This window comes from Salmo salar, chromosome 13, assembly GCF_965601325.2.
Source record: "Salmo salar chromosome 13, fSalSal1, whole genome shotgun sequence".
Classification (NCBI taxonomy): domain Eukaryota; kingdom Metazoa; phylum Chordata; class Actinopteri; order Salmoniformes; family Salmonidae; genus Salmo; species Salmo salar.
In genome coordinates this window covers 114,112,671-114,127,500 of record NC_138303.1, presented here as the reverse complement: position 1 = coordinate 114,127,500, position 14,830 = coordinate 114,112,671, and the positions used below count along the sequence as shown (strand labels likewise).

General features: G+C 45.2%; 1 protein-coding gene across 2 annotated transcripts in view; it reads right to left on the bottom strand.

Annotated features, from left to right (window-relative positions):
* Positions 1-14,830, bottom strand: part of unm_sa34860 (un-named sa34860) — a 168,868-nt gene that overhangs the window by 142,728 nt on the left and 11,310 nt on the right. For both annotated transcript variants that reach the window (XM_045692702.2, XM_045692703.2), the window contains exon 3: positions 9,008-9,671. In XM_045692702.2, coding sequence (XP_045548658.2) covers positions 9,008-9,671 — 664 coding nt within the window. The remainder of the gene's footprint in view (positions 1-9,007; positions 9,672-14,830) is intronic.

Below are 14,830 nucleotides of genomic sequence, written 5' to 3'. Positions count from 1 at the left end.
TCTGTAAGTCTTTAGCTGACACTAGGATTCTTCTTAGCCTCATTGAGCATTCTGCACTGTGCTCTTGCAGTCATCTTTGCAGGACGGCCCCGCCTAGGGAGAGTAGTTACAGTGCTGAACTTTCTCCATTTATAGACAATTTGTCTTAACGTGGACTGATGAACATCCAGGCTTTTAGAGATACTTTTGTAACCCTTTTCAGGTTCATGCAAGTCAACAATTCTTAATCTTAGGTCTTCTGAGATCTATTTTGATCCAGGCATGGTTCACGTCAGGCAATGCTTTTGTGAATAGCAAACTCACAGTTTGTGAGTGTTTTTTATAGGGCAGGGCAGCTCTAACCAACATCTCCAATCTCCTCTCATTGATTGGACTCCACGTTAGTTGACTCCTGACTCCAATTAGCTTTTGGAGAAGTCATTAGCCTAGGGGTTCACATACTTTTTCCAACCTACACTGTGAATGTTTAAATGATGTATTCAATATGAACAAGAAAAATACAATAATTTGTGTGTTATTAGCTTAAGCACAATGTGTTTGTTTGTTGTTGTGACTGAGATGAAGATCAGATCAAATTTTATGACCAATTTATTCAGAAATCCAGGTAATTCCAAAGGGTTCACATACTTTTTCTTGCCACTGTATATTAATATCAACTATAAAATATTGATAATAATATTATAATGTGAATATATAATATTACCCTATTAAATACTATGAAAGCCTTTTAAATAGGCCTACTATGAATGTGTTTGACCGAAAAGGTCAGGGTACAGTCTAGTACATCACCTAACACCTGCCCCTACCCACCTAACAAGCTAACTGAGGACAAACAGATACATTTTCAAGTGTAACATTTTCTTCAAAGAGACGGACACAGACGAGAGGTATTTTGTGTTACCATGGGAACGGGAGTAAAGCTGTTGGCTCTGAAAGAGAGAGGGAGACAACAAGACAGTTTGGCTCCACATCAGACAACACCAGATATCAGACACCACACAGCACCACAGACACCACACAGCACCACAGACACCACACAGCACCACATCAGACACCACATCAAACACCACACAGCACCACACAGCACCACATCAAACACCACACAGCACCACACAGCACCACATCAAACACCACACAGACACCACATCAGACACCACACAGCCCCACATCAGACACCACCACAGCCCCACATCAGACACCACACAGCACCACATCAGACACCACCACAGCACCACACAGCACCACATCAGACACCACACATCCCCACAGACACCACACAGCCCCACATCAGACACCACACAGCCCCACATCAGACACCACACAGCCCCACATCAGACACCACACAGCCCCACATCAGACACCACACAGCACCACACAGCACCACATCAGACACCACACAGCCCCACATCAGACACCACACAGCCCCATATCAGACACCACACAGCCCCACATCAGACAACACCACAGCACCCTATCAGACACCACACAGCACCACATCAAACACCACACAGACACCACACAGCCCCACATCAGACACCACCACAGCACCACATCAGACACCACACAGCACCACATCAGACACCACCACAGCACCACATCAGACACCACACAGCACCACATCAGACACCACACAGCCCCACATCAGACACCACACAGCCCCACACAGCACCACATCAGACACCACACAGCACCACACAGCACCACATCAAACACCACACAGCACCACACAGCACCACATCAAACACCACCACACAGCACCACATCAAACACCACACAGACACCACATCAGACACCACACAGCCCCATATCAGACACCACCACAGCCCCACATCAGACACCACCACAGCACCACACAGCACCACATCAGACACCACACAGCCCCACATCAGACACCACCACAGCCCCACATCAGACACCACCACAGCCCCACATCAGACACCACCACAGCACCACATCAGACACCACACAGCCCCACATCAGACACCACACAGCCCCACATCAGACACCACACAGCCCCACATCAGACACCACACAGCACCACATCAGACACCACATCAGACACCACACAGCACCACATCAGACACCACACAGCCCCACAGACACCACACAGCCCCACATCAGACACCACACAGCCCCACATCAGACACCACACAGCCCCACATCAGACACCACACAGCACTAGAGGTCGACCAATTAACAGGCATGGCCGATTAATTAGGGCCAATTTCAAGTTTTCATAACAATCGGTAATCGGCATTTTTGGACGCCGATCATTGCAATCCACGAGGAGACTACGTGGCAGGCTGACCACTTTTACGCGAGTGCAGCAAGGAGCCAAGGTAAGTTGCTAGCTAGCATTAAACTTATCTTATAAAAAGGAATCAATCTTAACATAAATCACTATGTTACGACTTCCTCCGAAGTCGGTCCCTCTCCTTGTTCGGGCGACGTTCGGCGGTCGACGTCACCGACCTTCCAGCCATCGCCGATCCACCTTTCATTTTTCATTTGTTTTGTCTTGTCTTCCCACACACCTGGTTTCAATTCCATCAATTACATGTTGTGTATTTAACCCTCTGTTCCCCCCATGTGTCACGTCCTGACCAGTAGAGGGTGTAGTTGGGTCAGGACGTGGCAGAAGGGAGTGAGTGTTTTATTGTTTCATTTAATTTTGGCCGTGTGACTTCCAATCAAGCACAGCTGTAGAGGGTTGTGGTTGATTGGGAGTCACACATAAGTTGCCTACGTTTCCGTTGTATGGTGTGGGTAATTGTTCTTGTCACAGTTGTTGCACCTGACAGGACTGTGTTGGCTGTCAGTTTTGTTGTTTTGTTAAATGCATAGTGTTCGTGACATTAAAAATGACGAACCCTAACTCCGCCGCATTTTGGTCCACTTCTTCCGTAGACAGCCGTTACACCATGTCCTTGTCCGGTATTGTTTATTGTAAGTGTTTGTGCACCTTGTGTCTGGTGTGCGTCGGGTTATGTTGCAAAAATTGCAAAAAATAAAATAAAAAAATAAAATAAAAATCGCTGAAGTTGGAGACTTTTATTTCCCTCACTAACTTTAAACATCAGCTGTCTGACCAGCTAACCGATCGCTGCAGCTGTACATAGGCCATCTGTAAATAGCCCATACAATCTACCTACCTCATCCCCATACTGTTTTTATTTTATTTACTTTTCTGCTCTTTTCCACACCAGTATTTCTACTTGCACATCATCATATGCTCATTTATCACTCCAGTGTTAATCTGCTAAATTGTAATTATTTGCTCCTATGGCCTATTTATTGCCTACCTCCTCATGCCTTTTGCACACACTGAATATAGACTTTCTTTTTTTTCTACTGTGTCATTGGCTTGTTTATTGTGTTATTGGCTTGTTTATTGTTTATTCCATGTGTAACTCTGTGTTGTTGTCTGTGTCACACTGCTTTGCTTTATCTTGGCCAGGTCGCAGTTGTAAATGAGAACTTGTTCTCAACTGGCCTACCTGGTTAAATAAAGGACTTGTTCTCAACTGGCCTACCTGGTTAAATAAAGGACTTGTTCTCAACTGGCCTACCTGGTTAAATAAACGTGAAAAAAATAACAATAATAAGAAAACAAAGATATATATATATATATATATATATGTACCCATTTATTGATTGTTCTGTTTTCCGGTGGGTTTTTATTATTAAACTGCGCTGTTGGAAACACAGTTTTTTCTCTCCTCCATCTGACTTCTCTGCCGCCAGTACGCACCCCTTACACACTAGTTAACTACACATGGTTGAGGATATTACTAGTTTAACTAGCTTGTCTTGCGTTGCATATAATCAATGCGGTGCCTGTTAATTTATCATCGAATCACAGCCTACTTCGCCAAACGGGTGATGATTTAACAAAAACGCATTCGCGAAAAAAGCACTGTCGTTGCACCAATGTACCTAACCATAAACATCAATGCCTTTCTTAAAATCAATACACAAGTATATATTTTTAAACCTGCATATTTAGTTAAAAGAAATTCATGTTAGCAGGCAATATTAACCAGGGAAATTGTGTCCCTTCTCTTAAGTTCAGTGCAAGCAGAGTCAGGGTATATGAAGCAGTTTGGGCCGCCTGGCTCATTGCGAACTGTGAAGACCATTTCTTCCTAACAAAGACCGTAATTAATTTGCCAGAATTTTACATAATTATGACATAACATTGAAGGTTGTGCAATGTAACAGCAATATTTAAACTTAGGGATGCCACCTGTTCGATAAAATACGGATCGATTCCGTATTTCACTGAAAGAATAAACGTTTTGTTTTCGAAATGATAGTTTCCGGATTTGACCATATTAATGACCTAAGGCTTGTATTTCTGTGTGTTTATTATATTATTATTAAGTCTATGATTTGATATTTGATAGAGCAGTCTGACTGAGCTCTGGTAGGCAGCAGCAGGCTCGTAAGCATTCATTAAAACAGCACTTTCCTGCGTTTACCAGCAGCTCCTCGAAATGCTTGAAGCACAGTGCTGTTTATGACTTCAAGCCTAACAACTCCCAAGATTACGCTGGCAATACTATAATGCCTATAATAACATCCAATAGTCAAAGGTATATGAAATACAAATGGTATAGAGAGAAATAGTCCTATAAATCCTATAATAACTACAACCTAAAACTTCTCAATGGGGAATATTGAAGACTCATGTTAAAAAGAACCACCAGCTTTCATATGTTCTCATGTTCTGAGCAAGGAACTTAAAAGTTAGCAGTCACACCTGTGACTGCTTTATGCCTCTATCTAATGTCAATATGCCTTGTCTACTGCTGTCTTGGCTAGTCCTAATTGTTTAATTTCACTGTAGAGCCCTCAGTCCCGCTCACCTTGCCTTAGATAGCTCTTTTGTCCCACCCCCTCACATTCGGAGACCTCATCTGGCTTAACTGGTCCCACCAGAGACGAAACCTCTCATCGTCACTCAATGCCTAGGTTTACGTCCACTGTACTCACATACTACCATACCCTTGTCTGCTCCTTATGCCTTGAATCTATTCTACCACACCCAGAAAAATGCTCCTTATTTGCTCCTTATCTGCCCCACAGAATTTCTGTTCTGAACGCACTAGACGACCAGTTCTTATAGCCTTTGGCCGCATCCTTATCCTACTCCTCCTCTGTTCCTCTGGTGATGTAGAGGTTAACCCAGGCCCTGTAGACCCCAGTACCACACCTATTCCCCAGGCGCTATCATTTGTTGACTTCTGAAACCGTAAAAGCCTTGGTTACATGCATGTTAACATCAGAAGCATTCTCCCTAAGTTTGTTTTATTCACTGCTTTAGCACACTCCACCAACCCTGATGTCCTAGCCATGTCTGAATCCTGGCTTAAGAAGGCCACCAAAAATTCTGAAATTTCCATCCCCAACTACAACATTTTCCACCAAGATAGAACTGCCAAAGGGGGCGGAGTTGCAATTTACTGCAGAGACAGCCTGCAGAGTTCTGTCATGCTATCAAGGTCTGTGCCCAAACAGTTCAAGCTTCTACTTTTAAAAATACACCTTTCCAGGAAGAAGTCTCTCACTGTTGCCGCTTGCTACAGACCGCCCCTCAGCCCCCAGCTGTGCCCTGGACACCATATGTGTGATTGATTGCCCCCCCATTTATCTTCAGAGTTCATACTGTTAGGTGACCTAAACTGGGATATGCTTAACACCCCGGCCGTCCTACAATATAAGCTAAAATGCCCTCAATCTAACACAAAGTATCAAGGACCCTACCAGGTACAACCCCAAATCCGTAAACACGGGCACCCTCATAGATATCATCTTGACTAACCTGCCCTCTAAATACACCTCTGCTGTCTTCAACCAGGATCTCAGCGATCACTGCCTCATTGCCTGCGTCCATAATGGGTCCGCGGTCAAACGACCACCTATCATCACTGTCAAATGCTCCCTAAAACACTTCAGCGAGCAGGCCTTTCTAATCCACCTGGCCCGGGTATCCTGGAAGGATATTGACCTCTTCCCGTCAGTAGAGGATGCCTGGTTATCCTTTAAGTGCTTTCCTCAACATTTTAAATAAGCATGCCCCATTACATTTTTTTAGAACTAAGTATAGATATAGCCCTTGGTTCACTCCAGACTTGACTGCCCTTGACCAGCACAAAAACATCCTGGTTTGAGTCACACTGTGCAGACTGGTGAGAGTTGTCCGGTAGCTGATGACTGCTAGCAGTGGCTAGCTGACTATTAGCTAGTAGCTAGTTCGCTGGCTAGCTTCTGTTGGGGGTTCCGGTTCAAAAGTAAAGAAAATAGCAGATCCATATCACATTGGGTGAGGCTGATTGCAGGAGAGTATGTTGAAGTTGAGGTTAAGAAAAATATTTTAAAAAATATATGCGAAGAAAAAAAATATAAAAAGATATATACACGGGACACGACAAGAAGAGGACAAAGACGTCTGACTGCTACGCCAGGCCAACAGCTCTGCACCCCCCGCAGCAACCTGCCCAAGCCCCCCCCCCTCTCCTTCACCCAAATCCAGATAGCTGATGTTCTGAAAGAGCAGCAAAATCTGGATCCCTACATATCAGCTGGGTTAGACAATCTGGACCCTCTCTTTCTTAAATGATCCGCTGCAATTGTTGCTTTTACTAGCCTGTTGAACCTCTCTCTCGTATCGTCCGAGATCTCTAAAGATTGGAAAGCTGCCGCAGTCATCCCCCTCTTCAAAGAGGGTGACACTCTAGACCCAAACTGTTACAGACCTATATCCATCCTGCCCTGCCTTTCTAAGGTCTTCGAAAGCCAAGTTAACAAACAGATTACCGACCATTTCGAATCCCACCGTACCTTCTCTGCTATGCAATCTGGTCCTAAACAATATCATAACCGCCATCGATAAAAAACAGTACTGTGCAGCCGTCTTCATCAAGCTGGCCAAGGCTTTCGACTCTGTCAATCACCGCATTCTTATTGGCAGACTCAACAGCCTTGCTTTCTCAAATGACTGCTTCGCCTGGTTCACCAACTACTTCTCCGATAGAGTTCACTGTGTCAAACAGGGTTCAATTCTCGGGCCGACTCTTTTCTCTGTATATGTATATGTATATGTATATGTATATATATATATATATATATATATATATATATATATATATATATATATATATATATATATATATATATATATATATATATATATCTCAATGATGTCGCTCTTGCTACTGGTGATTCTCTGATCCACCTCTATGCAGACGACACCATTCTGTATACTTCTGGCCCTTCTTTGTTCACTGTGTTAACAAACCTCCAAACTAACTTCAATGCCATACAACACTCCTTCCGTGGACTCCGACTGCTCTTAAACGCTAGTAAAACTAAATGCATGCTTTTCAACCGATCACTGCCCATACCCGCCCGCCCAACTAGCATCACTACTCTGGACGGTTCTGAATTAGAATATGTGGACAACTACAAATACCTAGGTGTCTGGTTAGACTGTGAACTCTCCTTCCAGACTCACATTAAGCATCTCCAATCCAAAGTGAAATCTAGAATCGGCTTCCTATTTCGCAACAAAGCCTCCTTCACTCATGCTGCTAAACATACCCTCGTAAAACTGACTATCCTACCGATCCTTGACTTGGGCGATGTCATTTACAAAATAGCCTCCAACACACTACTCAGCAAACTGGATGTAGTCTATCACAGTGCCATCCGCTTTGACACCAAAGCCCCATATACTACCCACCACTGCGACCTGAATGCTCTCGTTGGCTGACTCTCGCTTCATATTCGTCACCAAACCCACTGGCTCCAGGTCATCTATAAGTCTATGCTAGGTAAAGCCCCGCCTTATGTCAGCTCACTGGTCTCCATAGCAACACCCACCCATAGCACACGCTCCAGCAGGTATATTTCACTGGTCACCCTCAAAGCCAACTCCCCCTTTGCCCACCTTTCCTTCCAGTTCTCTGCTGCCAATGACTGGAACGAATTGTAAAAATCACTGAAGTTGAAGACTCATATCTCCCTCACTAGCTTTAAGCACCAGCTGTCAGAGCAGCTCACAGATCATTGCACCTGTACATAGCCCATCTGTAAATAGTCCACCCAACTACCTCATCCCCATATAGTTATTTATTTTTGCTCTTTTGCGCCCCAGTATCTCTACTTGCACATCATCATCTGCACATCTATCACTCCAGTGTTAATGGTAAATTGTAATTATTTCGCCACTATGGCCTATTTATTGCTTTACCTTCCTAATCTTACTACATTTGCACTCACTGTATATAGACTTTTCTATTGTGTTATTGACTGTATGTTTGTTTATCCAATGTGTAACTCTGTGTTGTTGTTTGTGTCGCACTGCTTTGCTTTATCTTGGCCAGGTCGCAGTTGTAAATGAGAACTTGTTCTCAACTGGCCTACCTGGTTAAATAAAGGACTTGTTCTCAACTGGCCTACCTGGTTAAATAAATGTGAAATTAAAATTAAAAAAGACACACAAAGTCACTCAAGAGACACACACACACGTAGATAGAGGTAGTAGTTTACTCACTTTACCCCGATCACTTCTGAGCAGTGACTATGGTTGATAGCCTATAGCTAGCTAACAGTTTCCTTGTTATCATCAATGCCACCAAGACAGCTATAACATAAGGCTAAATTATGATATTGTTCATTAGGAGAAAAACATTTCAAGTGTAATACTATGTTTGTCTATGCCTGTCCTTATTATGATGTGAACACAACCCATCTCATCACATTCCATACACAGAGCCATACTGGTACACAGGGGTTGAAATGTAGCTAGCCCTCTAGCCTGAGGCTAGTACTTTTCAGACTGGGTTAGGAGAAAAAGTACCAAACTAGCCCATGAAATTCTGTCTTTTCAAACATCACATGGAACCATATTTTGGACCTCAATGTTATACTTTGCTGGCCAGGGCCTAAGATCTTTAAGTTCAGTCCCTGCTTGTGTGTATAAACAATTTGATTCAGTACATACCTTGACAACTGTCGTTCACTTCCTCAAACCCCGCCTGGCACACACACTTCCCGATGGGCACTAGCCACTCCCCCTCTGCGCTGCAGTGCATCCTGGGTAGGTCCTCCGCCACCGAGTTGTTGACACATTTTCCTGCCACCTCCAGCAGCTGGGAGGAGTCCGACCCTGTAATTGTGTCCTGGAACTGAGCTAGGTTCCTCACTATGAAGGGACACTTCTTATAGAAGACCCTGACGGATAGCAACGCTACGCAGGCTCCCAGGTCCTGAAACGCCAAGTAGAAGCCCTTCTTCATCAACGGTCCCAGATCTCTTACCTCTGTATTCAGCTTCATCACTCTGTCTCCCAGGTCTAACTCCGTAAAGCTCTCGTCAGCAGCTATGGTGTCTACCTTAGAGTACTGGCTTTCCCTGAGATACCTCCCCTCCTCATCGTTAGACTCGTAGTAGTACATGTTGAAGGTCTCTTTGCAGGTACCAACGCCACCCGGAAGGCTGTTACAGTCCCTCAGGGTGAACTGTAGCTCCACGAACACTCTTTGAGCTCCCTCGTTGAGGATGAGGTTAGTCTGCAGCCAGTTGTTCTGGTTGTGTTCCATCACTTTACACACCTGGTACGTGTGGATGGGAGCATAGTTCTCATCCACCTCACCTATCTCCTCCCACTGTAGAGAAGGGAAATAGAGAGACGGAAAGATGTCAAACATTGTTCATGTTCAGTTACAGCTGACTGGGTTATGTTGTAATTAGATACTGTTAAGTAGTTATCATCTACAGGTTATTACTATGGATCAGAACCTAACTACTATGGATCAGAACCTATTGTCTATAGGTTACTACTATGGATCAGAACCTATTGTCTATAGGTTACTACTATGGATCAGAACCTATTGTCTATAGGTTACTACTATGGACCAGAACCAGAACCTATTGTCTATAGGTTACTACTATGGATCAGAACCTATTGTCTATAGGTTACTACTATGGACCAGAACCTAACTACTATGGACCAGAACCAGAACCTATTGTCTATAGGTTACTACTATGGATCAGAACCTATTGTCTATAGGTTACTACTATGGATCAGAACCTATTGTCTATAGGTTACTACTATGGACCAGAACCTAACTACTATGGACCAGAACCAGAACCTATTGTCTATAGGTTACTACTATGGACCAGAACCGGTGGAATAATAGTGTAGCTGGTGAGGATGGTAGAAAATGTGTAAGTTGTGTCTGGGTTGTGTCTGGGTTTTTGTGGGTTGCGTATGGGTTGTGTGTGGGTTGTGTATTGGTTGCGTATGGGTTGTGTGTGGTTGTGTATTGGTTGTGTGTGGGTTGCGTGTTGGTTGTGTGTTGGTTGTGTGTTGGTTGTGTATTGGTTGTGTATTGGTTGTGTCTGGGTTGCGTGTGGGTTGTGAACCAGCTATTGAAACCCTTTTTTTACAAGAAGCTAATATAATGGTCACAGTTTAACTCCACTTCAACTGACAAAGTAAAAGCATAAAGACATTTCAAATACAACATTAATAATTCACTCCTCAGTAATCAGCTTCCATTAACTTAGAAATTACATCTCATTCCAGCTAGTAGCCAGTCCCGTCAGAGAGACCAGGGTCCTAGTGGTCTGACTGACTGGCTGTAATGATGATATTTTCCTCTAAACCCAGGAGGCTTCAGACAGATGGGAGGTGTATTATAATGACTGACACACACACACACACACACACACACACACACACACACACACACACACACACACACACACACACACACACACACACACACACACACACACACCACACACACACACACACACACACACACACACACACACACACACACACACACACACACACGCACACGTGTTTCTAATGTCTCTGCGCTAAAGGCTGGGACAGCTATAAACATCTTTCTGCTCCAACCGCCATCACCCCCCCAGCCAATTGAATCCTTTCATCAGCCAGCTAATAGTGTCCTTTCATGACTCCGTAATGTGGTCGCCAATACATGTCTGTGATCTGGTGGAACTGTATAATGTCCCTTATCACAGACTATATAATGTCTCCATAATCAGCTGTCTCCAATGTGGGGCTTCCTAACATACATAATCAGCTGTGTGATGTAGAGAAGTGGTGCACGAGGACGGTATGTAAAGTATAGAATGATTTAGGACAAAGCTCCAACTGTTAAATAGGACTACGTAGATAGGTGCCAAATCAAATGTTATTTGTCACATGCACCTTACAGTGAAATGCTTACTTACAAGCCCTTTAACCAACAATATAGGTTTAAGATAAATACCTTAAAAATAAAAAAAGGTAAGAGATAAGAATAACAAATAATTAAAAAGAGTAGCAGTAAATAACAATAGTCATTAAATTACATTTACATTTAAGTCATTTAGCAGACGCTCTTATCCAGAGCGTCTTACAAATTGGTGCATTCACCTTATGATATCCAGTGGAACAACCACTTTACAATAGTGAATCTAAATATTTTAAGGGGGGGGGGGGGGGGGGGGGTTAGAAGGATTACTTTATCCTATCCTAGGTATTCCTTAAAGAGGTGGGGTTTCAGGTGTCTCCGGAAGGTGGTGACTGACTCCGCTGTCCTGGCGTCGTGAGGGAGCTTGTTCCACCATTGGGGTGCCAGAGCAGTGAACAGTTTTGACTGGGCTGAGCGGGAACTGTGCTTCCTCAGAGGTAGGGGGGCCAGCAGGCCAGAGGTGGATGAACGCAGTGCCCTTGTTTGGGTGTAGGGCCTGATCAGAGCCTGAAGGTATGGAGGTGCCGTTCCCTTCACAGCTCCGTAGGCAATCACCATGGTCTTGTAGCGGATGCGAGCTTCAACTGGAAGCCAGTGGAGAGAGCGGAGGAGCGGGGTGACGTGAGAGAACTTGGGAAGGTTGAACACCAGACGGGCTGCGGCGTTCTGGATGAGTTGTAGGGGTTTAATGGCACAGGCAGGGAGCCCAGCCAACAGCGAGTTGCAGTAATCCAGACGGGAGATGACAAGTGCCTGGATTAGGACCTGCGCCGCTTCCTGTGTGAGGCAGGGTCGTACTCTGCGAATGTTGTAGAGCATGAACCTACAGGATCGGGTCACCGCCTTGATGTTAGTGGAGAATGACAGGGTGTTGTCCAGGATCACGCCAAGGTTCTTAGCACTCTGGGAGGAGGACACAAGGGAGTTGTCAACCGTGATGGCGAGATCATGGAACGGGCAGTCCTTCCCCGGGAGGAAGAGCAGCTCCGTCTTGCCGAGGTTTAGCTTGAGCTGGTGATCTGTCATCCACACTGATATGTCTGACAGACATGCAGAGATGCGATTCGCCGCCTGGTTATCAGAAGGGGGAAAGGAGAAGATGAATTGTGTGTCGTCTGCATAGCAATGATAGGAGAGACCATGTGAAGATATGACAGAGCCAAGTGACTTGGTGTATAGCGAGAATAGGAGAGGGCCTAGAACAGAGCCCTGGGGGACACCAGTGGTGAGAGCGCATGGTGCGGAGACAGATTCTCGCCACGCCACCTGGTAGGAGCGACCTGTCAGGTAGGACGCAATCCAAGCGTGGGCCGCACCGGAGATGCCCAACTCGGAGAGGGTGGAGAGGAGGATCTTATGGTTCACAGTATCAAAGGCAGCAGATAGGTCTAGAAGGATGAGAGCAGAGGAGAGAGAGTTAGCTTTAGCAGTGCGGAGAGCCTCCGTGACACAGAGAAGAGCAGTCTCAGTTGAATGCCCAGTCTTGAAACCTGACTGATTAGGATCAAGAAGGTCATTCTGAGAGAGATAGCAGGAGAGCTGGCCAAGGACGGCACGTTCAAGAGTTTTGGAGAGAAAAGAAAGAAGGGATACTGGTCTGTAGTTGTTGACATCGGAGGGATCGAGTGTAGGTTTTTTCAGAAGGGGTGCAACTCTCGCTCTCTTGAAGACGGAAGGGACGTAGCCAGCGGTCAAGGATGAGTTGATGAGCGAGGTGAGGAAGGGGAGAAGGTCTCCGGAAATGGTCTGGAGAAGAGAGGAGGGGATAGGGTCAAGTGGGCAGGTTGTTGGGCGGCCGGCCGTCACAAGACGCGAGATTTCATCTGGAGAGAGAGGGGAGAAAGAGGTCAAAGCACAGGGTAGGGCAGTGTGAGCAGGACCAGCGGTGTCGTTTGACTTAGCAAACGAGGATCGGATATCGTCAACCTTCTTTTCAAAATGGTTGACGAAGTCATCCGCAGAGAGGGAGGAGGGGGGGGGGGGGGGAGGAGGATTCAGGAGGGAGGAGAAGGTAGCGAAGAGCTTCCTAGGGTTAGAGGCAGATGCTTGGAATTTAGAGTGGTAGAAAGTGGCTTTAGCAGCAGAGACAGAAGAGGAGAATGTAGAGAGGAGGGAGTGAAAGGATGCCAGGTCCGCAGGGAGGCGAGTTTTCCTCCATTTCCGCTCGGCTGCCCGGAGCCCTGTTCTGTGAGCTCGTAGTGAGTCGTCGAGCCACGGAGCAGGAGGGGAGGACCGAGCCGGCCTGGAGGATAGGGGACAGAGAAAATCAAAGGATGCAGAAAGGGAGGAGAGGAGGGTTGAGGAGGCAGAATCAGGAGATAGGTTGGAGAAGGTTTGAGCAGAGGGAAGAGATGATAGGATGGAAGAGGAGAGAGTAGCGGGAGAGAGAGAGCGAAGGTTGGGACGGCGCAATACCATCCGAGTAGGGGCAGAGTGAGAAGTGTTGGATGAGAGCAAGAGGGAAAAGGATACAAGGTAGTGGTCGGATGCCTAGTATAGTATATATAGTATATAGTATATAGTCCATGCCTAGTGTGAAGCTGCAGGTCTTTAAAAGGGCATTGGGCGCCCACCAGTTGCCAGAAAGCACCTTGGCATAAATTCTACAAGTGTCTAGAACTCTATTGGAGAGGATGTGACATCATTCTTTCCGAGGTAAATTTCATCATTTGGTGTTTTGTTGATGGTGGTGGAAAACACTGTCTCAGGCGCCGCTCCAGAATCTCCCATAAGTCTTCAATTTGGTTAAGATGTTGGGCCTAATGTATTAAATTGTGCGAATTTACTAAATTAGGTCTTACTAAATTGTGCAGTACGTGGAGATTGTAGGATTTGCGCGTGCCCCAAATTATCGGGATTTATCAAACTGTCTCAAGCAACATATAAGCAGGTTTTAATTGATAATTCAGAGCCATTCACCTTATATGGTAACCAACACGCCCTCCATTCACCTTATATGGTAACCAACACGCCCTCCATTCACCTTATATGGTACCCAAAATGCCCTCCATTCACCTTATATGGTAACCAAAACGCCCTCCATTCACCTTATATGGTACCCAAAACGCCCTCCATTCACCTTATATGGTACCCAAAACGCCCTCCATTCACATTATATGGTAACCAACACGCCCTCCATTCACCTTATATGGTAACCAACACGCCCTCCACATTCACCTTATATGGTAACCAAAACGCCCTCCATTCACCTTATATGGTAACCAACACGCCCTCCATTCACCTTATATGGTAACCAAAACGCCCTCCATTCACCTTATATGGTACCCAAAACGCCCTCCATTCACCTTATATGGTAACCAACACGCCCTCCATTCACCTTATATGGTAACCAACACGCCCTCCATTCACCTTATATGGTAACCAACACGCCCTCCATTCACCTTATATGGTAACCAAAACACCCTCGTTTGCTGTATGGAAATGTTGGAACATTTCTAAAAGAAAGTGCAATGGTAAATAAGATCATATTTCTGTAGAACGATTTCATAGCGAGGGCCAAAACACTGGCTGCATTACGCACGATCGATTATCTA